Source organism: Panthera uncia, chromosome X (assembly GCF_023721935.1).
Source record: "Panthera uncia isolate 11264 chromosome X, Puncia_PCG_1.0, whole genome shotgun sequence".
In the NCBI taxonomy this organism is placed as follows: domain Eukaryota; kingdom Metazoa; phylum Chordata; class Mammalia; order Carnivora; family Felidae; genus Panthera; species Panthera uncia.
In genome coordinates this window covers 56,243,883-56,270,865 of record NC_064817.1, presented here as the reverse complement: position 1 = coordinate 56,270,865, position 26,983 = coordinate 56,243,883, and the positions used below count along the sequence as shown (strand labels likewise).

Genomic DNA, 26,983 nt, shown 5'->3' with positions numbered 1-26,983 from the left:
AACTCATGTGTAATGAGTATATTAGAAGGAGAGTAAGGGACAGAAAATATATTCAAAGACATAAAATAATGGCTGACTACATCGCAAATTCAATGAAAAACATTGATCTGTATAAATCAAAGAAGCTCAATGATAGGGTAAACAGAAATCCACACCAAGAAACATCATAGTAAAAATTTTAAAAAACCAAATTTTTAACAGAACATCTTGAGAGCAATCTGAGAAAAATGACTTGTCATATACAAAGGAACCCAAATAAGGTTATGAGCTGACTTTTCTTCAGTAAAAAAAAAAAAAAAAAAAAAAAAAAATGGAGGCCCAGAGGAAGTGGAATGATGTAATCAAAGGACTGACTGTCAACCAAGAACCCTATATCCAGCAAAACTATCTTTCAGAAATGAAGTGAAATAAAGACATTCTTGGATAAACAAAAACTGAGATTTTGTTGCTGGTAGACCTACCTTACAAGAAATACAAAAAGAAGTTCTTCATGTTGGAATCAGGTGACCCCAGACAGTAATTAGAATCCACACAAAAAACCAAACCAGTTGTGAAAGACAAATACCATATAATTTCACTCATATGTGGAACTTAAGAAACAATTTAATGAGGAAACAAGAGACAAAAAAAAAGCAGATTTTCTTTAAAAAGATTTTTTAAATTTTATTTTATTTTATTTATTAGAGAAAGAGAGGGAAGAGCAGAGAGGAGAGAGAGAATTTCAAGGAGGCTCTATACTGTCAGTGTAGAGCCCAATGTGGGGCATAATCTAATGAACCATGAGATCATGACCTGAACCAAACTCAAGAGTCAAACATTCAACCAACTGAGTCACCCAAGCACCCCTAAACTGACTCTTAAATACAGAGAACAAACTGGTGGTTTCCAGAGGGGAGGTTGGTTGTGTGTGTGGCGGCGGGGGTGGGGGGGGGCAGGATGAACGAACTAGGTAAAGGGGATTAAGAGTACACTTAACTTGGAGCACCTCCCTGGCTCAGTAAGTACAGCATGTGACTCTTAATGTCAGGGTCATGAGTTGAAGCCCCATGTTGGGACTAGAACTTACTTAAAAAAAATAAGTACAAAATTGGGGGCGCCTGGGTGGGTCAGTTGGTTGAGTGTCTACCTCTTGATCTTAGCTCAGCTCTTAATCTCAGGATCATGAGTTCAAGCTCTGCATTGGGCTCTGTGCTGGGCATGCAGCCTACTAAATTCATACATACATACATACATAACTTGATGAGCACTGAGAAATGTATAGGCTTGTTGAATCATGATATTGTATACCTGAAACTAATATAATACTGTATGTTAATATACTTGAATTTTTTAATGGAAAAAATAAAAATAAATCAAGAAAATCCAACCACTGGTAAAATAATTATAAAATACAATAAAATTACATGTTTCTTCTTTCTTAAATGATCTAAAAATCAGTTGCATAAGACACTATAATTGTATTGTTGAGCCAATAGCATATAAAAGTGTAATATATTTGATAATAACAGAATTAAGGAGGTGGGTGGGAGCAAAGCAATATTAAGGAAATAATACCAAATGGTAACTCAAATCCACAGGAACAAATGAAGACCACCAGAAATGGTAAATTACAAGATTAATATTACAAAATATAAATATATAATTTCCTCTCAGCTTCCTTAAAAGATATATAATTATACGGAGAGAATAAAGAAAATGGGAGCTGAGTAGGAGGAAACTAGGCTTGTCTTTTCCCACAAACACAACTAGATAACTATCATATCATTCTAAATAGCCCAAAAATCGACCTGAAGACTGATAGAAAAAAAATCTACAACTAAAGGTAAGGAAGAAGCCACATTGAAGAAGGTAGGAAGTATAGAGACGTACTTTAGGGGAGAAATGTATCATGGGTACTGTGGAGGGGAAAGACCTGTGGTTGCAGAGAAAGGCGAGAGAGAGAGAGAGAGAGAGAGAGAGAGAGAGAGAAAGAGAGAGAAGGGCACATGAGAATGCACAAGGAGAACATTTCCCCAAAACCATCGGCTGGAAAAATAAGAAAGGCTGAATTTCCTGAGTTCTTGCAACCAGGGGGGCTTAAGGACTGGAGTTTTAAAGGTCAGTGGGTTTGGCTGGGATGGAACCCTGAGGGTGCTGCCCTACTCCTGGAGAGAGGCAGGAAAATAACAGGTGGGGGGAGGGCAGGTGGTGTAGAAACAGTGATCTAAGGGGCACTTGGGGCACTTATTATTAAGGTGGCAACATTCCCCAAATTGATCTATAGATTGAACATAATTCCTACCAAAAATCCCACTGTCTTTGCAGAAATTGACAAGCTTATCTTACAATGCATATGGAAATTCAAGGGACCCAGAATGGCTGAAACCATTTTGAGAAAGAAGAGCAAAGTTGGAGGTTTTGCACTTTCTAATTTCAAAACTTACTACAAAGCTCCAGTAATCAAAACCGTGTAGTACTGGCTTAAGGATAGATCTCTAGGGTAACAAAATACAATTGAGTCCAAAATATACCATCATATTATGGTCAGGTGATTTTTGACAAAGGTACCAAGATAATTCAATGGGTAAAGAATGGTCTTCCCAACAAATAGTGCTGGGAAAACTGGATATCCATATGCAAAAGAATGAAATTAGATAAAACTTAACTCAAAATGAATCATAGACCTAACTGTAAGAGTGAAAACTATAAAACACTATTAGTCTGCTAGGGCTGCCATAGCAGAATGTCACAGGATAGTTGACTTAAACAACAGAAATTTATTTTCTCACAGTTCTGGATGCTATAAGCGCAAAATCAGGGTGTCAGCAGGGCAGTGAACACTCTCTTGGCTTGAATGCAGCCACCTTCTCTGCTCTTTCTTCACATGACCTTTCCTCTGTGTGTGTGCACTCCTGATGTCTCTTATAAGGACGCCAGTCCCTATTCTGTTAGGACCCCACCCTGTGACCTCATTTAAACCTAATTGTTTCCTTAAAAGTCTTAACCCCCAAAACAGCCACACTGGAGTTCAAGACTTCAACATAGGAGTTTCAGGGTGACACAACTGGGTTCATAACAAGCACTTAAGGAAAGTATGGGAGTAAGTCTTCCTGATCTTGGATTAGACAAAGCCCTGTTAGATATGACACCAAAAGCATAAGCAACTAAAGAAAACATAAATTGGAAGTTATCAAATTAGTAACATTTGTGCTTCAAAGGATCTCTTCAAGAAAGTGAAAAAACAACCCATGGGGCACCTGGGTGGCTCAGTTGGTTAAGCATCCCACTTCAGGTCAGGTCATGATCTCACAGTCTGTGAGTTCAAGCCCCAGGTCGGGCTCTGTACTGACAGCTCAGAACTTGGAGCCTGTTTTGGATTCTGTGTCTCCCTCTCTCTTTGCCCCTCCCCCGCTCATGCTCTGTCTCTCTTGCTCTAAAAAATAAATAAAAAAATTTAAAACCACAATATGATAGAGAATATTTACAAATCACATATCTGATAAGGGACTTGTATTATATATAAAGAAATCTACAACTCAATAATAAAAAGATAACCTAATTTAAACTAGGCAAAAAATATGAATTGACATTACTCCAAAGAAAATATTTAAATGGCTAATAAGTACACAAAACAATGCTGAACATTATTAGTTCCTAGGCACTTGCAGATCCAAATAATGAGATAGCATGTCACACCCACTATGATGGCTATAATCAAAAGTACAGAAAATAACAAGTGTTCCTGAGGAACTAGAGAAATTGGAACCCTCATACATTGTCAGTGAGAATGTAAAATGATGCAGCCACTTTGGAAAACAATCTGACAGTTCTCAAAAGTTAAGCAGAATTACCATATGATCTAGCAATTTCACTCCTAGGTGTATGCCCAAAAGAAATGAAGACATGTGGGGCGCCTGGGTGGCTCAGTCAGTTAAGCGTCCAACTTCAGCTCAGGTCAGGATTTCATAGTTTGTGGGTTCGAGCCCGGTGTTGGGCTTTGTGCTGACAACTCGAAGCCTCAAGCCTGCTTCGGATTCTGTGTCTCCCTCTCTCTGCCCCTCCCCTGCTCCCTCTATCTCTCTCAAATAAATAAACATTTAAAAATTTTTTTACAAAAACTGGAAACAACCTAAATGTCCATCAACTGATAATTGGGTAAATGTGATACATCCACAGAATGGAATATTGTTTTAGCAACAAAAAGAAAGGAAACAGTGATACATGTTACAATACAGATGAACCTTGAAAACATTCTGCTGAGTGAAAGAACTCAGACATGAAAGGCCACATATTGTATGATTGCATGCATATGAACATTGGGTAAGGCAGTTCTGTGGAGACATAAAGTAGATTAGCAATTGCTTAGGTGGAGGTAGAGGGGGAACAAGTCTTGAAATGGGGAATGACTCTAATGGGTATAGGGTTTCTTTTGGGGGTGATGAAATATTCCAAAATTGATTGTGGCCACCGTTGCAGAACACTGCATACCCTAAAAACCATTGAATTATATACTTGAAATGGGTGAATTGCATGGTATGTGAATTATATCTCAATAACATTTTTAAAAATGAGGGAGAAAGGCTTATCGTTAAGTAAGTGCAAGTCAATCTAAGTGGAGTAGACCACTAAGGTGGCCTCATTTCCAGAACCCTGCATGTTTTAGTGGGTTTTTAATGTTTGTTTATTTTTGAAAGAGAGAGCACAAGTGGGAGAGTGGCAGAGAGAGAGGGAGAGACAGAATCTGAAGCAGGCTCTAGGGTCTGAGCCATCTGCACAGAGCCTGATGTGGGGCCCGAACCCACGACCAGTGAGATCATGACCTGAGTTGAAGTTGGACGCTTAATCGACTGAGCTACCCAGACTCCCCTTTAGTGTGTTCTATTTATTTTTTTATAAGTGTATTTGCTAATTACATGTTGATTTTTGATCATGTAGCTATTTTTGCTGAAATGTTTCTATCAGTGACATTTTATATATTTGTTTATTTAGTTTTAAATGTTTATTTATTTTTGAGAGAGAGACAGAGTGTGAACGGGGGAAGGGTAGAGAGAGAAGGAGACACAGAATCCAAAGCAGGCTCCAGGCTCTGAGCTGTCAGTGCAGAACCCTATGCAGTGAGATCATGACCTGAGCAGAAGTCAGATGCTTAACCAACTGAGCCACCCAGGTGCCCCCTCTTTAGTGTGTTTTAAATAGCACTGCCATCTTTGGCCTTACCCAACCATACCTCATTTCATCTCTGTGTACCCTCTCCTCTGTTCTGCAAGCAGTGTTTTGGCTCCACAGAGGGGACAGGATGCAGAGGTCCTGAAATGTATGGTCTTGCCTCAAAAGACAGGTCCCTCTCCTGTGGTTAACAGGATTGTTTAAGATCATTCAATAAATAATTATTGAATTATTATCTACTGTTAAATATTATTTAATACCATGCACAATACTATGTGAGACATTTTAGGGACTATAAATATAAATAATAAATGGCTCCTTCCTTCAAATTTAGGCACAGATTTATTTATAGTGCAAAGTAAAAAATTCATAAGCGCCAGGAAAATAAAATTCTTTGAAACATAGAAGAGAGAATCAATGGCAGCATCACAGAGGAGATAAAACTTGAGCTGGGCCTTGAAAGAACAGTTCAGATTTCAGGATGTGGAGAAGGCCATTTAAACAATATCATGAGCAAAGGGACAGGTGATAGAAATGGGGCAGTTCTATCAAATAGTTATTTGTTAGCTGTGTCACCAGTCTGAGAGATGGACAAAACCAGTTTCACACCCTCTACTTTCTCCCAATCTCTGCGCAAGCACTCTGGCACACATAGGAGACAAGATAAGGCTGTGAAGCTGATGTCCAATATTACTATCTCTTCTCTTTTTTTCCTTTCTACCCAAGAGGTTGAAGTCATTGCTGCTACAAGAAAGGCCTGGCTGCCGCTGCTGTCCAGTGCTGTGGTTGCTAGTTTTGACAGAGCCATGCATCAGGAAGAGTTTGGAGTCTGAGGATATGAATTATATAGTCCTTTTGAGCTCTAAAGCTACAGAGTTCTCACTTGAAACATCTGTCCATAGATCAAACATTTAAATGCGAAAAATGAAATTGTAGAAGTACCAGAAACATACTTTGAACATGTATCAAAAAGGATGGATTGATGGATGGATACATATATGATAGAAAAGTACAGTAAAATGTTAATGCATGAATCCAGATGATGTGCATATAGATGTCCACTGTAAAATTCTGTCCTTTTTTCTGTTTGAAACTGTTCATAATACAATATTGGGAAAAATAATATGCATAAATCTGTGACTTAACAATCCTTCCAAGAATTTACCTTAGGAAAGAAAAGAATTTACCTTGACATACTGGTACATGTGACATACTGGTACATGTATATACATATATACACACACACACATATATATTCATTACAGCATTGATTATAGTGATGAAGGATTAGGTGCAACCTAAATGTTTTCAGTAGGGAACTGGTTATATGAATAGCCATTTAGTGGAATGCTGCATAACCATTAAAAAATAACTCAGATATACTTAAAATTATTTCCAACATATATGTGAAAAAAGCAAGGTACATTATAGCATACTACTCTTTGATAATTTTTATATATGTATAACATTTCTCTGAAAGTCTACAGGGGAAACTGCTAAGACTAGTTTCTTCCAGAGAGGAGATTTGGCAGGGTGGGAGTGATGTGATTCTGGGTAGGAGAAAGACTTTCGCTGTATGCCTATTGGTATTTCTTTATGGGGGTTGGGGGAGCAGGAGAGGGGAAAGGAATTAGTTTTCCAAGAAAAACAGATCATACTGTATATATCAAGAAGCAGCATAGCATCTTCGTTAGGAACTCATACTGTGAAGTTGATAGTTGGGTCCTGGCCCCACTATTTATTAGTTAAATCATCTGAGGCAGGGGTGCCTGGGTGGCTCAGTCAGGTGTCTGACTTTGGCTCAGGTCATGTTCTTGCAGTTCATGGGTTCGAGCCCTGTGTCAGGTTCTGTGCTGACAGCTCAGAGCCTGGAACCTGCTTCAGATTCTGTGTCTCCCTCTCTCTCTGCTCCTCCCCCATTCATGCTCTGTCTCTCTCTGTCTCTCATAAATAAATAAAAGTTAAAAAAAATTTAAAAATTGTCTGAGGAAAATAGTCTCTCTAAGCCTCATGGAGAAAATTGAGGTACCCACCTCTTAGGGTTGATGTGAAAATTAAAAGGATAATTCTTGCAAAACACTGCGATTTGTTAGCTATAACTATCTTTGTATTGTTTACACTTAGAATAATCATCATTTTGTACTCTAAAAAATATAGTTTTAAGGTTTCCTTGAGATCATAATCTTTGTCTACTTCTTGCTTAGTATTTATACTCCCTCTAACTCTTTTTGAAATATTTTTTTTTCCTGATACCTTAAAGCACATTATAAATTAATGACCTATAGAATTAGGAATCTGAGACTTTATATCCCAACCTACAAATAACAGTTCAAATTCTTCCATGTTATAATACGCTGATATCTCAGTCAAAGACTAGCCTAGGTCTGATTTGTGGTGTTGTTTTTATGGTTTAGGAATTAAAGTGCCTCATTGTTCCAAAAGCAGGAATAAGATTACTTGAGAGTAATGGGATCAGTCAGTTACTGTGGCAGCCTATAAGCCTATAGTGATAATTAACCAGCTCTATATCCTTACTTTCTTTTTCCTCAGGACTTCATATCATCCACAGCCTAGATGAAGTCAATTTCATACAGAACCTTGTATTTTACATTGAAGCTGCATATAAAACTGCTGTAAGTACTCATTTTAGAATTAATTTTAAACATACGTTTTTGTTCAATTTTTTAATTAAATTTATTTGTTTTTGGAGAGAGAGCACACATGCAGGCGAGGGGCAGAGAGAGAGGAAAAGAGAGAGAATCCTAAGCAGGCTCCAAGCTGTCAGCGCAGAGCCCGATACCAGGCTTGAACTCACAAACCATGAGATCATGACCTAAGCCAAAACCAAGAGTTGATGCTTAGCCAACTGAGCCACCCAGGCGCCCCTAAACATATGATGTTTTTAAAAATACTATACAACCCATTCTTTCTCTTAATGCTGCACCTCATAGTGAACCAATCTGTAAGGCTTCCAGCAGAAATTGCCTTCAGCCTTTTTCTTTACTAAGCTCTGTTGTCCTGTTTGCCTCCTTTCCAAGGGAGTTACAGAAGTAAGAGGGTCAAGATACTATGCATCCGTTCCTTTCAATAATCCATATCCTTTCTGTAATATCTCACATTATATATTTGGGGACCTGGGACTAAATTGTAGTCTTATTTTAATGATCTGTAGTCTAAAAACCAGAAGCAAGATGGCTAGCGAATATAATGGGTCAGTTAGCTACTTAGAAATAAAATTTGGTCATATGTTTAATATTATCTGTAGACATTGCTTCTGTGTTTACTATACAAAAAATAGTTCCTTTTTCTTATGACTACCATGAGAGATAAGTTTATATTAAATCATGACATATTTAACATCTCCTCTCTCAGGGATCACTGTTCTTCACTGCATAATGTTCATTGTATTGAAAATGGCTGTCATAAGTAGTCCAGGTATTTTAGTCATCTAAAATGTTTAATTTGTTTAGTTGGTTTTTAGCTGTTTTAGGTGGGAGGGTAAATCTGTGACCTGTAACTCCATATTTGCCAGAAAGAGAAGTTTAACATAGACATATTTGATGCAAGCAGACATTATTTGTTGACTGATTCCTTTGCCTTCTGATACCATAGGTGTGCTATGGTCCAGGGTACAAGTTAGGGCTGTCTGGCCTCTCAATTGCAGCCAGGGGGTACAGCAGAATTAATGATATGTGTGCCTTCTCCTACTCTAATCTTTGCTGCACAAATTAGGGTAGAGCGGGGTTTCTGGACAAGTGAGGCTAGCCATGGGATAAATATGGCTCACCTATGGAAGCTTCACTTTAACTCAGAGATTTGATATAAAAATCATTTAAGGTAAATATAGAAACAAGTATAGGTGTGTGTGTGTGTGTGCACACATGCATGTTTACACATGAGTATTTCCAAGTTCTATTCAATGAGAGGGCCTAGAAGCAGTGGCACCACAGTGACAATGAGCACCAGTGCCTTCTGTATTGTAACTGCTCATTCTGTAATAAAGCAAAGCAAGACTCCTTATAGAAGCAGTTGATTCCAGGGCTGGGGTGAGGAAAACACAGGATGAAACTGCAGTATCTTATAGTGACAGAAAGTGAGGAAATGTTCAAAAAGAACGGGACATGTCAAAAGGGCACAGGCGCCAACCCAGAAGAACTCCCAATGGGTAAAGCTGGAACAATTTGAACAACAAAACAAATAATGATAATATTTTATTATAACCCAGAGAATAACCTAAATATTTATAAATTCATACTAACATAAATAAATGAGGGAGAAAGGACAGCTCTTCCTTAGAGAAGAATTGCAGTTAATGACTGTAGAGGTAATAAAAGAACTAAGATACCACCATTGAAATACCACTGTAATAATTGTTGCAGACAAGTTTCACCAATGGATGCTAAATTAGCGGGTAGATATTTGAGGAGAAACAGGATATTTGCACAATTGTAAAGTATCTTTCTCAAGATATTTATTAATCACAAAGGAGAGAATAGTAACAGCAGCATGGAGAAACCCTGCAGACACCACCTTAACCATGTGATGAAGGTAAACATGACCACAATAAGCCATAGCAACATCGTATACTCCTTGATGTGATGCAGTGAGAACACAGCATAACGTCTGTAGTATTCCTGACAAAAATGCAGTCTTAATATAATCAAGAGAAGGCATCAGGTGAACCTAAATTGAGGGAAATCTGTAAAAATGTCTGACCACTGGTCTTCAGAATGTGTAACAGTCATGAAAGACAAGACTTGAGAAGTCGTAACTGATTAGAAGAGACCAAGGAGGCATGACAAATGCAGCATGGTATTCTGGATTGGATCTGGGAACATAAAATTCTATTAGTGGAAAAACTGGTGAAATCCTAACAAAGTCCATAATTTGGTTACTAGAATTGTACAAATGTTTATTTTTTAGCTTTGACCATTGTATTATGGTTATGTCAGGTGTTAACATTAGGGGAAGTTGAGTGAAAGGTCTATGAAAACTCACTGTACTGTTTTTGTAACTTCTCTGTAACTCTGAAGTTTTTTCAAATAAAAAAGTTTTTAAAAAGTAATTTTACATGTTATCTTTGCATTATCAAGGGGTCATATAAAGCTATGGTTAAGAATTTACACTTTGGACTGAGAGTACTTGGACTCTAATCCTAGCTCTGTCACTGTGTGACCTTGGGTGAGTCACTTAACTTCTCTTTGCACCTCAGTTTCATCATCTATAAAATATAAAGATTAAGTAAGGTAGCAGTGTAAAGTGCATAGGTTAGTGCATGGTACATTGTCAGTGACAATAGAGAGTAAAATTAGAATAGATAATAAAGATAGAACACTGGGGTACTGTTTAAGCTCCATCTTTTAGAACCCCTGTATCTGCTTTGATGAAAAGTTTTGAGAAGCACTTCTCTACATGAACTGAGTTATAGTTCTTGACCTGATCAACTGTTGAGGAGTCTTCCAACGTCTCGGAGATCCCAATAGAATTTAAAGCTACTAGGAAAATAGCTACGGGGCAGCCCAACTCATTGGTATCTCCTTAATAAGCATTGTGGGTACACACATGTATGGCAGATTAGCTACTATGTGTGCTTTTTATTCACGGGTTATGTGTCTAGTAAGCATTTAGTAGTAATGACTTGCTAATGGTATGTTGATTATTTTATGCTAGGACTTCGGGATATGGGAACGTGGAGACAAGACAAACCAAGGGATCTCAGAATTGAATGCCAGTTCAGTTGGAATGGCAAAGGTAATTTTTCTTGCTTTGTTTATACCAAGTGTGGAGAAAGGACATACACCTTTGCCGTAGATGAAGGCTTAACGTGAATTTGGACCATCATCAAATTGTTCTTTTTTTTAAAGTTTATTTATTTAGTTTGAAAGAGAGAAAGAGCATGAGTGGAGGAAGGGCAGAGAGAGAGAGGAAGAGAGAGAATCCCAAACAGACTCTGCATTGTCAGCACAGAGCCCTATGCAGGTCTTGAACTTACAAACCATGAGATCATGACCTGAGCTGAAATAAAGAGTTGGATGCTTAACTAAGCCATCTAGGTGCCTCCAAATTTTTCTTTTAAAACACAGGCAAATTCAGATTCTCCCATAGAACTATGGACATGTAGGTAAGATTTCTTTCATAATCTCCGGATTTATATATCCAACTGCTTTTGTAGCATATCTCTAATTATATATACCACAGAGACCTCAGAGAACATATCTTAAACTAAATTCATCTTCTCTATCATTACAAAAACAAAAAGAGGACTTGCCCTTCCATACACCAGTTGACACAACTCGATATCAAGGAACCATCTGTCAATCCTGAACCCTCCTCACTCTCCTGCATCCCACATATCATCATCATCATCATCATCATCATCATCATCATCATCACTGCCTTTCCACTTGACTCCATCTTTTCCTTCCCTCTGCTCCTGCCTTAATTTCAGCTCTTATTATTGGAGACAGCAAGAAGGCATAAAATAGGATAGCAGGAATAGGATCACACATATTATAATGATAAATACACATGACCTAATTTAAGTTTCTCCTGCCAAAAGACACGGTTTGACTTTTAAAAGATATATGTATCTTTTTTCAGTGTTATTTACAATAGCCAGGATATGGAAACAACCTAAGTGTCCATCTATAGAGGAATGGATAAAGATGAGATACATATACACATGCGCACATACAAAATGCAATATTACTTAGCCATAGGAAAAAGTGAAATCTTGCCATTCATGACAATATGGATGGATGTAGAGGGTATTATACTAAGTGAAATAAACCAGACAGAGAAAGACAAATAGCATATGACTTCACTTATATGTGGAACCTAAAAAATAAAACACAATTAAAAGCACACAATAAAGTCAACCTAAATTCCCAACAGTTGTTAAATGGTTAAATAAATATGAGAGAATATTATGTTGAAATAAAGAATTTTCATAATATAGAGAAACATTTACGCTGTAGTATCCTAACCAAATTTTATATGAAACATGATCTCAACTATAGAAAGATTTGCATAGAGAAAACTAATAGGGAACATACTGAAAATATTAGCATTATTTTGGGTAACTTTTTTGCCTTCTCCATACTTTTTATGTTTTCAAAATATTCTATAACAAGTATGGTGTACCTTTATAATCAAGAAAAGCAAGAAATTAATAAGTAAATTCTATTTTTTAAAAAAACATGGAAACTCATCTTTGGCCTTGGTGACTAGTAACTTTCATCTTTAAGTCAATCAAAGTGTCTTTTTAGGCTATTCACTTCTCTGTGGAAACTCAGTGATGCGCCAATACCTAATGGCTATTGTATTTTAGTATCTTATATCCAGACAACTTGTGGTATTTCTTATGTACTGGTATCACACTAGTGGTTTACTACAAATACATCTGTGCCATGTTCAAATTATTTTTAAAGTGTGATGCTTGACTTGATAATCCTGTAACTTTATCTTATGTCATATCTTTTTAAAATGCATTTTTATTGAGATGTAATTGACGTATAACATTGTGCAAGTTTTAAGTACACAACATATTGATTTGATACGTTTTTATTATAATATGATTACCACCAAAGAGTTAGGTAACACCTCTATCACATCATATAATTATCACTTCTTTTTTGTGATAGGAACAATTAATATTTAATCTTCGATAATACAGTATTGTTGTCTATAATCACTATGCTGTGCATTAGATCTCCAGAACTTATTTATCTACTGGTTGCAAGTTTGTACCTTTAAACAACATCTCCTCAATTCTTCCATCCCCCAGCCCCTGGTAACCACCATTTTACTCTGTTTTTTGGAGTTTGGCTTTTAAAGTTCCACATATAAGTGATATAATACAGTATTTGTCTTTCTCTCTCTACCTTATCTCACTTAACATAATGCCCTCAAGGTCCATCTCTATTGTCACAAAAAGGCAGGATTTCCTTCATTCTCATAGCTGAATAATATTCCATTGCGTGTGTGTGTGTGTGTGTGTGTGTGTGTGTGTGTATGTGTATGTGTATCACGTCTTCTTTACCCATTCACCTGTTGACAGACACTTAGTGTTTCCATATATTGACTTCTGTGAATAATGTTGCAATAAACATGGGGGTACATATATCCCTTTGATATCCTCTTTTCATTTCTTTTGAATATATACCCAAGAGTGGAATTGCTGGGTTGATCATATGATAGTCCTATTTTAAGTTTTTGTGGGACCCCCATAGTGTTTTCTATAGTGACAGAACCAATTTGCATTCCATCCAAGAGTGTACAAGTTTTCCTGTCTCTCCACATTCTGGCGCCAAAAGTTGTTACCACTTGTCTTTTAGATAATAGCCATTCTTTTAAGTTTATTTATTTATTTTGAGAGAGGGTAGGGGGAGGAGAGAGAGAATTAATCCCAAACAGGCTCTGCACTGTCCTCATGAGCCTGATGCAGAGCTCAAACCCACGAACCACGAGATCATGCAGAGCCGAAATCAAGAGTTGGTTGCTTAACCGAGTCACGCAGGCGCCCCGATAATAGCCATTCTTACAGGTGTGAAGTGATATTGTGTTGTGGTTTTGATTTGCATTTCCCTGTTAATTAATGACTTTGGACATTTTTTCTTGTATCCATTGGCCGTTCATATGTCTTCTTTGGAAAAAAATGTATATTCAATTCCTCTGCTCATTTTTTAATTGTTTATTATTGAATTGTATGAGTTCTTTACATAGTTTGGATATTAACCTCTTATCAGATATGCAGTGTGTAAATATTTTCTCCTATTCCATAGGTTGCCTGTTCATTGTTTTAATTGTATCTTTTTCTGTACAGAAACTTTTTAGTTTGATGTAATACCACTTGTTGATCTTTGCTTTTGTTGCTTGTGCTTTTGGTGTCATAGCCAAAAAAAATCATTGCCAAAGACAGTGTAAAGATGTTTTTCTCCTATGTTTTCTTCTAGAATTTTTATGGTATCAGGTCTTATGTTTAGTCCATTTTAAGTTAATTTTTGTGAGGGTATAAGGTAGGGATCCAATTTCATTCTTCTGCATGTAGTTATCTAGTTTTCCCAACACCATTTGTTGAAGAGACTATTCTTTCTGCATTGACTGTTCCTGGCTCCCTCGTCAAATATTAAGTGACTGTAAATGCAGGGTTATTTCTGGATTTTATTCTGTTCCATTGGTCTATTTGTCTATTTTAATGCCCACACCATAATATTTTAATTATTATAGCTTTGTAGTATGGTTTGAAATCAGGATGCATGAATGCCTCCAGCTTTGTTCTTCTTTCTCATGATTGCTTTGGCTATTTGGTGTCTTGTGGTTCCATACAAATTTTAGGATTGTTTTTGTATTTCTGTGACAAATGCCATTGGAATTTTGATAGGGATTGCATCATATCTATAGATGGCTTTTGGTAGTAAGGACATTTTAACGATATTATTCCTTCTAATCCATTGAACATGAAATATCTTTCCATTTGTTTGTGTCTTTAATTTCTTACATCAAAGTATTGTAGTTTTCATTGTACTTGGTTAAATTTATCCTTAAGTATTTTATTGCTTTTGATGCTATTGTGAATGGGATAGTTTTCTTTATTTCTTTTTCCAGATGATTTTTTGTCATTAATGTACAGACAATTAATGTATGTTAATTTTATATCATGTAATTTTACTGAATTCACTGACTGGTTCCAACAGTTTGGGGTTAGGTTTACAATTTTCTATATATAAGATTATATCATCTTCATATAATAACAGTTTTGCCACTTCTTTCCAATTTGGATGTATTTTCTTTGTCTTGCCTAATTGCTCTAGCTAGGATTTTCCAATATTATGTTGAATAAGAGTGGTGAGAGTGGGCATCCTTGTCTTTCTCCTGATCTTAGAGGAAAAGCTTTCAATTTTTCACTGTTTTTTTTTGTTTTTATTTGAATTCCAGTTAGTTAACATACAGTGTAATATTAGTTTCTGGTGTACAAAATAGTGATTCAACACTTCCATACATCACCCAGTGCTCATCACAGCAAGTGTTAGCTGTGGGGTTTGTTGTTTATGGCCTTTATTATGTTCAGGTATGTTTCTTCCATATTGAATTTGTTGAGGGTTTTTATCATGAAAAGAAGTTTACAACCTCCATCTTAACTGTCTCTGGAACAATATGGGAGGTAAAGAAAAACTCAGAGGCCCCTGGGAATAAAAAATGCTACATTGTTTTTTCTGTTCTGCTGAGCATATTCAAAATGACTTCATATGCACTGATATGATACTGGGGTACAGGGAGAAGAATATATCTCTTGCTAAAAATGGTCTTTCTTTCTTTGCCCTTCACAGGCAGCCCTGGAAGCATTAGATGAACTGGACCTATTTGGTGTGAAAGGTGGGCCCCAATCAGTTATCCATGTCCTGGCTGATGAAGTACAACACTGCCAGGTAAGAGAATAATGGATCACATTATAGAAAATTTTATTCTTACCCAGACTCAGAATTAGCATGGCTTTTAGAATAAGAAGACCTGAGAGTACATAATCTGATTTATTATCATGGGCCAAAAATGTCTTATCCAAACTTCCTATACTAAGATAAGCCTGATATAGCATGAACTATAACATAGATCACAGTCCTGTTCTCTCGTCCATGGTTATAAAGGGATCCCACCATACTGTGCAGAATTCTCCACTGTTGTCATATCAAGGGTCTATGGGCTCTACTCGTGAATATCTCCTTTTCTAAATATGCCAAGAGAACAAGAGGTGAGTGATTTTGAGTGTTCTTCTTGATAGTGGCTTTGAAATATTCTTTTGTCCCCAGTTGGCTCTGGGCTGAGATGTTTGGAGATTAGACTGTTTAAGTGACAAAAATATGTATCTTCAGTTTTGTTTAGGGTTACTCTCTGTATTGAAAGATTAACATTCTTCTCATTGGCAAGATGACCTTCTCCTTGCCTTCAAACTCTGATTGGATGCCCATAATAAATATAAACTCATCTTCTAATTTTAAAATGTGAAATTTTCCTTGGAAAAGATAAATGTCAGCAGTGGAGGAGCTGAGCCTTCCACATCTTGCTTCTCAGCAGCTACATTTTCTCTTATCTTTACCCTTAAATGGCCAATGGAGCAAGGGGACTATGGGCAAGATGATGTTAGTGTATTCTTCATCCATTAGTAGCTGCTTAAGATCCAGGATTGGGAAGCATTGAGAACAGTGATAAGACAATGGATAATTTACACAAATAACTAGTTTTCTAAGCTCTCACTTAGAAATTATTATTGAATTATCATTGAATTCAATATTGAATATAATTGAATCATTATTATTGAATAATCTTCGGGTTTTCTCCTGAATGATCCTCTTCCACATAAATCTTTTGAAATTAAAGCTGTTAGTTTTATAATCCCAACTTAACTACTAATGTGCCACATTTGACTTCTTTCTTTCTTTTTAGTCTATCCTTAATTCACTACTCCCCCGGGCTTCAACATCCAAAGAGGTAGATGCTAGTCTACTTTCAGTTATTTCGTTCCCAGCCTTTGCAGTAGAAGATAGCCGGTTGGTAGAGCTTACAAAGCAAGAAATCATCACCAAGCTTCAGGTATGTCCATATGTGCTCTTCTTTTCTTTAAGGCTTTGACTTTAAAGAGAAATTAATTCTCTTGGGAGCCTTGAGTCAGCGATTTAACCAAATTATCAGGGTTAACACCACCAGTAATAAAGCATATTGACATCATGTGGCCCCAGATACAGTGCACTGAGACGTGCACAGCGCCAGTGTGGTATCCATGCAAATAACGCGTAATCTCAGTCATGGGAAAACATCAGACAAAACCAAATTGAGGGCCATTCTACAAAATAACTGATGAGCTCTTTAAAACTGTCAAGGTGATGAAAGACAAGGAAAGACTGAGGAACTATCACAGACTGGAAGAGACTAATGAGACATGACAACTAAATGGAATGGGATCCTAAAATGGATATTGGAACAAGAAAAAACAAAGCTGTTAGTGGAAAAACTGGCAGGACGCCTGGGTGACTCAGTCAGTTAAGCGTCCGAGTTTGGCTCAGATCATGATCTTGCAGATCGTGGGTTCTGAGCTGTCAGCACAGAGCCTGGAGCCTGCTTCAGATTCTGTCTCTCTCTCTCTCTCTCTCTCTCTCTCTCTGCCCATTGCTGGCTTGTGCACTCACTCACTCTCTCTCTCTCTCTCTCTCTCTCTCAAAAACAAATATTTAAAAAGAAAGAAGGAAAAACTGGCAAAGTCCAAATAAGTTCTGTACTTTGGTTAATAGTCTTGTGCCAAGGTTAATTTTTTAGTTTTTATTCATGTTCTGTGGTTATGTAAGAAGTTAATATAAAGGGACAGTGATTGAAGGGTAGTGGTGACTCTCTGTACTGTTTTTGCAACTCTTGTCTAAGTCTCAAATTATCAAAATTTTAAAAATATGTTGTCTTTTATTTGAGCCTCTCATCTCTTATAAGCTGTGTGAACAGCCCACATAGTAATTGGGCTATTACAGATTTATCCTATGGTGGTAAGTGATGAAAGAGTTATTAGAAACTCTGCTTTAGAGAAGAGCCTTAGTAACTTAGCCCTCACTTGAACACACATTGATTTCTGAAATCAGTTTCTGCTACTGGGCTAGTATCAAAGGTTTTTTTAGATTATATTTTATTATTTTTTAAATACTGTATCTGTATTGGTGATAGATTGGCACATGTAGCTCTTGCAAAGGCTGTATTTGATGGACTATATGGCTATACCAATGTGCATGCTTCCACTGTTTCTTTTCTTTGGGTTTCCAGGGTCGTTATGGTTGCTGTCGCTTTCTACGAGATGGATATAAAACTCCCAAAGAGGTGGGTTTCTTTTCCCCCAAAATGAGTCCAAGGTAGCATGGTCAGTACTGTTTGCAGTCTCATTCAGATAATATTTAACTCACTAGTGGTACTTAAAATAATCACTAAAGGGGCACCTGGGTAGCTCAGTTGCTTAAGCATCTGACTCTTGGTTTCAGCTGAGGTCATGATTTCACAGGTTCATGAGTTTGAGCCCCACATCGCACTCTGCACTGGCAGCGCAGAGCCTGCTTGGGATTCTCTCTCTCCCTTACTCTCTTCCCCTCCCCCACTTGTCCTGTCTCTGCCTCTCAAAATAAATACACTTTAAAAACATATATAAAATAGGGGCGCCTGGGTGGCTCAGTCGGTTAAGCGGCCGACTTCAGCTCAGGTCACGATCTCGCCGTCCGTGAGTTCAAGCCCCACGTTGGGCTCTGGGCTGATGGCTCAGAGCCTGGAGCCTGCTTCCAATTCTGTGTCTCCCTCTCTCTCTGACCCTCCCCCGTTCATGCTCTGTCTCTCTCTGTCTCAAAAATAAATAAACGTTAAAAAAAATTAAAAATATATATATAAAATAAAATAATCACTAAATAGGTTACAGTAACTAATGTTTCTTACCTTTGTTGGGCTTAGTTGCCAAGTTCTATTTGTGAGCCCTTATGGATTAAATAAAATAGAGGAAGGTTGGGGCGCCTGGGTGGCTCAGTCGGTTGAGCGTCCGACTTCAGCTCAGGTCACAATCTCACGGTTCGTGAGTTCGAGCCCCGCGTCGGGCTCTGGGCTGATGGCTCAGAGCCTGGAGCCCAGTTCCGATTCTGTGTCTCCCTCTCTCTCTGCCCCTCCCCCATTCATGCTCTGTCTCTCTCTGTCTCAAAAATAAATAAACATTAAAAAAATTAAAAAAAAATAGAGGAAGGTGTAGTTCTTCCACCTCTTGCAGCTGGTTAGTTTCAGGAAAGAGCTACTGACAGACGCTTAAATCAGTGGGTGAAAGTTTAAGCAGAAACAGAATATTTGAATAGTCTCAAAGTATCTTCCTCGCAAATATTTAATAGTTACAAAGGGAAAAATCTTTTCTTCAATAGCACTTTTTCCCCCTTCCACCTTTTTGTGGTTGGTTGGTTCTAAACAGTACGTGATCTTGAAAAGTTAACTTGCTTTTGCTCCACCTGTCAAAAATTATCCTTGGAATTATCAATGGAGAAAGTTAAGTATTATTAAAGGGAATGAATGGTCAATAAGAAGCACTTCACTAGGAATGTAAACATTTTTTTAATCATCGAGCTCAAACTCTTCTGGTCTACTTTCCTTCTTCTACTTTATTCTTTAGTCATGTTGATTTCTATCTCTACTGATCTATTAAAATTATGCTCTGAAATACCATCAGAATGTCCCAAGTGATCAATCCAGTAGCCTTTTCCCACTCCTCATTATACTTGCCTTCTCTGTAGTACATTACTGTTACCTACCCCTCCATTTTCATGAAATTCTTTTCCTATTTAATTTATACAGTTCTACACTATCCTCATCTCTTTTTGTTTTTTCCTCACCAAACTATGAGAGCATAACCAAGATTCCGTTCTCAGGTCATCTATTCACTATATGTAGCTACTACATTTGTAATTTGTGCTTCAAGTGTCACCTGTACGAGGATGACTCCCAAATCCTCCTCTCTCTTGCTGTCCTTTGAAACATTTCTATTTATACGTTCTGCTGCTACCTCAAACTTAACAAATACAAAACCAAACTTATGTTTATTAGGAATTAATATCACTTCTTCACATACTTGCCTATGGTGTCATTTTTATCCCAGTTCTACGGGTTACAAGTCATATCACAGAGTACTTGCTAAGGGAGGAGGGGTGTGTACACGCTCTGCAAGGCTGTATTGTGATACCACTGAACTAAAAATATGTGTCTGAATTTGCAGTGATAAAATAGACTTTGTTTATTGTGTTTTTACCAGGATCCCAATCGTCTGTACTATGAACCATCTGAGCTGAAGTTATTTGAAAACATTGAGTGTGAATGGCCACTGTTCTGGACATACTTTATTCTTGATGGGGTCTTTAGTGGCAATGCAGAACAGGTAATATGCTGGGGAAAGAGCTTTTCAGCAGAATGCTTTTGTTATGTCTTCTTCTTTCAGTTAATGTTTGTGCTGACCCTGTGACCAAATGGAATTCTTCCCTAATAGGGAAGAGACAGAGTTGTCTTCTAGAGACTAGCAGTTGGGGACACTAGGTTAAGAGTTGAAAGACCTGAATATTGCCATTGCTCACACTTGACCTTTAATAAATACAGAGAGCACAATAACAAGCCCTGTCCACTTGCCTCAGTTATAAGAGGTACTTGGATTTGTATGTCTTTTTTTTAAATCTTGGAAATGATGTTCTGACTTTAGCACCCCCCCCAAAAAAAACCCAAAACAACAACCCGTTCATACCCTGTCCTTGCCCCAAAAAACATGGTCATCATCATTTTGGGGGCTACATGAATAAAGTAATTTAGAAACCATCATCGGAAAACAGTGAGACTGGGAAATTTAACCAAGTAAGTTTAGTGTTCGGCATTCTACAAATTGACCATGGTCTAAGCTTGGACATGAATCCAGCACATTTGTAAGTCCCTTATCCTTAGCTACATAAAACATAATTCTGTGTAATTTGAATGCTTTGGCCAATATTAATCTGTAACTGCCAGGGGTGCCTGGGTGGCTCAGTCAGTTAAACATAAGCTCAGATCATGATCTCCCAATTCATGGGTTCGAGTCCCGCATCAGGCTCATGCTGAGAGCTCAGAGACTGGAGTCTGTGTCAGATTCTGTGTCTCCCTCTCTCTCTGCCCCTCCCCTGCTCACTCTCTGTCTCTCTCAAAAATAAACATTAACTTTTTTTAAATCTGTAACTGCCAATATGAGTTTAAGTAATAGGGTTACACCAAAGTTTCAGAGGCCATACAGTGTTTTACTCTAAATTTTAGTAAATTAAAGGATATCCCTTTTTGAGAAAGCAAATAAGATAAGCAATAATAGAAATAACCCACCCTATTTTGATTCTACCATTTTTCTCCCTCCTTCTCAAATTTCACAGAATTGTGGAAAATCCACAGAATTTCAAAAACCTTTCTTGCTCAAAGGAAGATTTATTTATTATACGTGCCTACCAACTACAAAGCACACAGGTTTTTTGGACTCTGTGGGGGAAAAAAGAGTTGAGAGACCTGGATTCTTTTTTATTCTTTTTTTTTGTCTGGCTTCCGTAGTAACTATTAAGTAGTCCAAGTATAGTCACTGACTTCTTCAGGTTCTCTGTATACAATGAAAATAATTTTTTGTTCTTCTTAAAAGAAGAAAATATCCCTAAATTTTTTTTTTAATTTTACAGATGAAGATATGCCATAAGAACAAGGGAGGTCAGTTCGGCTATAATAAGACATATATGTTTCTTGAAGATCACCATGCTCTGCATATTTGAGAAATAAAAACTATAGGGCTCATGGGAAAATGAGGTTGGGACACAACACTTAAAAAGTTTATCAGAAATATATACAAAGCAATAGGAACCTGGGGTGCCTGGCTGGCTCAGTCAGTTAAGTGTCTGACTTCGGCTCAGGTCATGATCTCACAGTTCATGGGTTTGAGCCCCACATCAAACTCTCTGCTGACAGCTCAGAGCCTGGAGCCTGCTTCAGCTTCTGTATCTCCCTTTCTCTCTGCCCCTCCCCCACTCACAGTCTGTCTTTCTTGCTTTCAAAAATAAATAAAACATTAAAAATAATAAAATAAACATTAAAATATTTTAAAACAATAGGAACCTAATAAACACAGTATTGTAACTTTGTGCATGGTGAATGGTTAAGAAATACATAAATATCACAATAAATATGACACTTGTACCTTGTAAAAGACCTAAGGTTTGCTAATGGACATATGCATCCATGTTCCTGCCAGCTGACCTGCTGGGCTCTCATACCCACCACTCTGTGTGCCGGAGGAGGAGAACAAGAAAGATAGTACGAGAGTGAGGAGAAAGAGAAAAAGAACATAGAACAGACAGAATAATTAAAAAATAAACTGTGAAGAAAGGGAAGGAAATTAAAGAAACAGGAAGGCACAGAGTCATGTACCTAGGGTGGGCATGAAAAGGGAGCAGCTCAGGAGTTACTATGCAGTGGTAGAAGGAATGTTGTCTGAAATTGGACAGAAAGTTGTAACACGAAACGTGGATGAGCGTGGTTCTATTTTCCTCCTGAAGTGTGTGCATGTGTATGTTTTGGGTATTCTTACACAGCTCAGTTCAGCTGAGTGTATACTCTTGCAATTGTGTGTAAGCAAATGTCAAATTTATGTTATGCTCAAATTGTTCCCTCATACATCAAATGCATCAGAATAAATTTGTGTTTGCAAAACAACCGTTAGAACTGTTTTTTCCCCACCATAAATTATCATGGGTTTTTTTTTGTCTGTTTTGTCTTGTTTGCTTTTTAGGTATTACTAATCTACCACAAATTATTAAGCAAAAAAATGTGAACTTCACTATAATAGAAAATTTAGCAGGTAAAATACAGTTTTTAAATATTTTTTTAATGTTTATTTATTTTTGAGAGAAAGAGAGAGCATGAGCGGGAGAGGGACAGAGAGAGGAGATAGAGAATCTGAAGGAGGCTTTAGGCTCTGAGCTGTCTGCACAGAGCCCAATGCAGGGCTTGAACTCAAGAACCCTGAAATCATGACCTGAGCTGAAGTTGGACACTTAACTGACTGAGCGCCACCCAGGCGCCCCTTAAATACAGTTTTAAAAGCCAGTACATGTAAAGGCAAGAAGCTATGTTTAGAATAGTACATAGTGGATCAAAACAGGCCTGTGGAGACAGGCTGACTTGAGGTCAAATCCAGGCTCAACCTTACACTTTCTGCATGATCTTCCACGAGTTCATAATGTCTTGAGCTTTCATTTTTCAGTAAAAAGGTTTTAACTGCATATATCTCCTAGGATGGTTGTAAAAATTATAAATGTGTTCAAGTATGCAAAACTGCTAGCATAGTATCTGGCCTGCAATAAGCATTTCTCAAATGCTACTTTCCTTTCTTCTCCATTTTACTAGGTGAATATGTTCCTTTGCAATAGGACTCTCTTTGGCTACAACACTCCCTGAGTTCCTGAGGGAACACTCTATAAACTTTTTTTCCCTTTATCTACAGGTTCAAGAATATAGAGAGGCTCTTGAAACTGTCCTCATCAAGGGCAAAAATGGAGTCCCACTTTTGCCAGAGCTATATAGTGTTCCTCCGGACAAGGTGAGCTGGACAAGTACCATTACATGGAGCTGGGAGAAGAGCAGTACCTCCACAGGACTGCCTCATTTGAGTCAAACCAGTTTTAACTTTCTGATCTTCATGTTCTAAAAATTTGTCTTTAGGTATAAGATGATAAAAATATGATTTAACTCCTTTGAAAATAATTTATTTTTTAAGTATAATTTATTGACAAATTGGTTTCCATACAACATCCAGTGCTCATCCCAACAGGTGCCCTCCTCAATGCCCATCACCCAACTCCATACCCAAAAAACAAATAATCCAGTGAAGATATGGGCAGAAGACATGAATAGAAACTTTTCCAAAGAAGACATCCAGATGGCCAACAGACACATGAAACGATGAAAATAATTTTTTAATGTTTATTTTCATTTTTGAGAGAGAGAGCATGATGGGGGAGGGACAGAGAGAGAGGGATACAGAGGATCCAAAGCAGGCTCTGCACTGAGAGCAGAGAGCCTGATATGAGGCTTGAGCTCACAAACTGGGAGATCATGACCTGAGCCGAAGCTGGACACTTAATCAAGTGAGCCAAACAGGCGCCCTGAAAATAAATTTTTAAAGCAGTCTCAGTTATGGCACTGTTGCATAATGAGACAAGGGCAAGAACAAACATTACAATGGTAGTTTCATGGGTGTATATTTATCCTCAAACTCATCAAGATGCATACATTAAATATGCATGGCCTTTTTATATGTCAACCATACCTCAATTTAAAAAAATTAATTGTTCAGAGACTGATTTTTTAAATGTTTTTAAAGCTTATTTATTTTGAGAGAGAGACAGAACAGGGGAGGGGTAGAGAGGGACGGAGAGAGAGAGAATCCCAAGCAGACTCCATGCTGTCAGCACAGAGCCCGATGTGGGGCTTGAACCCACAAACCGAGAGATCATGACCTGAGCCAGAATGAAGAGCCAGAAGCTTACCCAACTAAGCCAACCAGACACCCCCAGATATTGATTTATTTTTAAATACCAAACCTTAAGGTTAAGAATGATTGGAGATCAGTAGGCAGATGTACAGTGATGTTCTGTGTAAACTGTCAGGATTTGGTATTTTCTGTTTTGAGGCCAGTAATATGGGATTGTTTGAGTAGATCAGGTTTGAAAAATGTTGTAGGTCTCCGTTTTCCCACCATGCCAGTCGGGAGTACCATTGTTCCTCTTCTCCATTACGAAGAAGCATTAGCCATGGGAGGGTTGTAATCTTCCATCCCGGTGGGGATGGATGTAATAAGCTTCTAGAAACATCAGCAGCACCATCTGAAAGTTTGTTAGAAATGCAGATCTCAGGCTTTCCTCCACACTCAGAATCTGCCTTTGGATAAGATCCTCAGGTGATTTGTATGTACCTACATTTAGAGGAGCACTTCCCGGGGTGCCTGTGTAGCTCAATAGGTTAAGTGTCCGACCTCAGCTCAGGTCGTGATTTCACGGCTCACAAGTTCAAGCCCCACATTGGGCTCTGTGCTGATAGCTCGGAGCCTGGAGCTGCTTTGGATTCTGTGTCTCCCTCTCTCTGCCCCTCCCTCACTCACACTCTGTCTCTCTCTGTCTCTCTCTCTCTCTTAAAAATAAATAAACATTTTTTAAAAAGGAGCACTACCCTAGGTTGTAGTCACAGTGCTTAACTTTTCGGTGCATTGCATATATAACTGTTTTACAGGGTATGATTCACGATCCAGATTCAGCCCTTTTGTTGTCCAGTATCTTTAACCTTCTATTATCTTTTGTGTGGCTTCTTTATCTTTTCTTTAGGTTGATGAAGAATATCAAAATCCTCACACTGTGGACCGAGTCCCCATGGGCAAGTTGCCCCATATGTGGGGTCAGTCTCTGTACATCTTAGGAAGCTTGATGGCAGAGGTAAGGGGAAGTATCAAGCCTCTTCCACTTTTTTTCTGCTTAAGTCACTGCAAGAATCAGATTTGTGAGTAGCTCATTAAAAGGCAAAAGGCAAAAGGTATTTTTGCCTTTTATATTCTGCCTTAATTATATATTTTCCTCTAGGTCAGGTGCTTAGAGTGGGAATATGGCCAATCATTCACAAAAATCTTTCCCCCTGGCAACCATGTCTCTCATACTGCCTAGGGCTTCCTACCTTGGTACTATACTTAGAGCTGCTCTGAGATCAGGGCCTAGATCTTACTCTTTCAAAATACTCCCCTAGTGCCTTGCCTGGTGACTGATGAATGCACTTGTGCTTAGATAGTAATGTTGACTGATAATGGATTTAAGTACTAACTTTTACAAGCAATATGGTGTTTCATTATTTAATTGAGTAAGCTGATAAGATAATCTTAGGCACCATGACAAGTGTTTGGGAACATCATAGTTTTTTTAAAATTTTTATTTCTTTATTTTGAGAGAGAGAGGAAAAGCAAAGAGAGAGCGAGAGAGAGAGAGAGAGAATGAATGAGAATCCCAGACAGGCTCCTCACTGTCAGCACAGAGCCCAGTGTGGGGCTCAAACTCATGAACCCTGAGATCATGACCTAAGCCAAAATCAAGAGTCTAACGCTTAACCGACTGAGCTACCCAGGTGGCCCAGGAACATCATAGTTTTTAAAAATTTATTGTTTGTTTATTTTTGTTAAGGGGCCCTTTAAATGTTTTTTTTTATGTTAAATTCTGTTGAAACAGCTCTTAAATGTAGCACTTGAGAATTTTGTACTTTATGTTCAGCTTATTTTTGATATTTTGAGCTATTGTAAGCATTCTCTTTCTCGAAGTTTTCCAGATTTACCGGCAAATCTATTTCCCCATTGTAGGTTATTATGGTAAGTTATAACTGAGGCTTCTAGAAGATCTAAGGTGGGACTTAGCTATCCTTTCTAAGCCAGTCTCTTTGACCTGTTTATACGTGACTATTTTTTGCAGCTGTTTTTGTTCTATTTTGCTTTTTTTCTCAGTTTCACTGAGCTATAATTGACATACATCCATGTGAGTTTCAGGTGTACAGCATAAAAGTTTGATTATCTTTAGTTGATATTATGAAGAATGTAGCAATAATGAGCAGAAAGATTTGTTTAAAATAATCCTTACCTGATGACTTTCTCATTCAGGGCTATAAATAAATTAAATGCTGTGAACAAGGAGGAAATGAATGGTGTTTTTAAGAGCAAATGGGTGAATTCATCCCATTTCAGCAAGGACAGAAATTCAAGTCAAAAGATATATGCTGAGCATAAAGCATAACAGTCACATGAATAAATGAGAAAACAAGACCTAAATTATTGATAATAAACACTGTGATTTGATTATCTAATTGTATGCATCCAGAGAAGGTGGAGTTGTAGCTAAAAAACTTTCTGCTTATCACTTACACCCCATCTATTTCCAGCAAAGAACTTGTGGCCACCACTAGAAGGTATTTGTTTTCTTTCCATACCTGCCTCTCACAGGTTATGATGTGAGGTTTTGGCACTGGTGTGTTGTTTCTCCTCAAACATTAGCTTTTTACTCCCCTGAAAGGCTCTGGTGGAAAAAGCATGAATTTAGGTACCTTGTACAAATAAATTACTTACATAAAATAATTAGCTTTTTGGTTGAGATGTAACAATCTTTTTATGGTTTTTCTTTAGGGATTTTTAGCTCCTGGAGAAATTGATCCCCTGAATCGAAGGTTTGCTACTGTACCAAAGCCAGATGTTGTGGTTCAAGGTATGGATTCTTATTCCCAGCAT

The 26,983-nt window shown here is 37.7% G+C and overlaps 1 protein-coding gene across 2 annotated transcripts in view; it reads left to right on the top strand.

Moving 5' to 3' along the window:
* The window catches only part of PHKA1 (phosphorylase kinase regulatory subunit alpha 1), a 155,457-nt gene that overhangs the window by 15,900 nt on the left and 112,574 nt on the right, over positions 1-26,983 (top strand). For both annotated transcript variants that reach the window (XM_049643979.1, XM_049643980.1), the window contains exons 5-13: positions 7,696-7,778; positions 10,816-10,896; positions 15,474-15,572; positions 16,585-16,731; positions 17,941-17,994; positions 19,943-20,065; positions 23,180-23,275; positions 25,056-25,163; positions 26,882-26,960. In XM_049643979.1, coding sequence (XP_049499936.1) covers positions 7,696-7,778; positions 10,816-10,896; positions 15,474-15,572; positions 16,585-16,731; positions 17,941-17,994; positions 19,943-20,065; positions 23,180-23,275; positions 25,056-25,163; positions 26,882-26,960 — 870 coding nt within the window. The remainder of the gene's footprint in view (positions 1-7,695; positions 7,779-10,815; positions 10,897-15,473; positions 15,573-16,584; positions 16,732-17,940; positions 17,995-19,942; positions 20,066-23,179; positions 23,276-25,055; positions 25,164-26,881; positions 26,961-26,983) is intronic.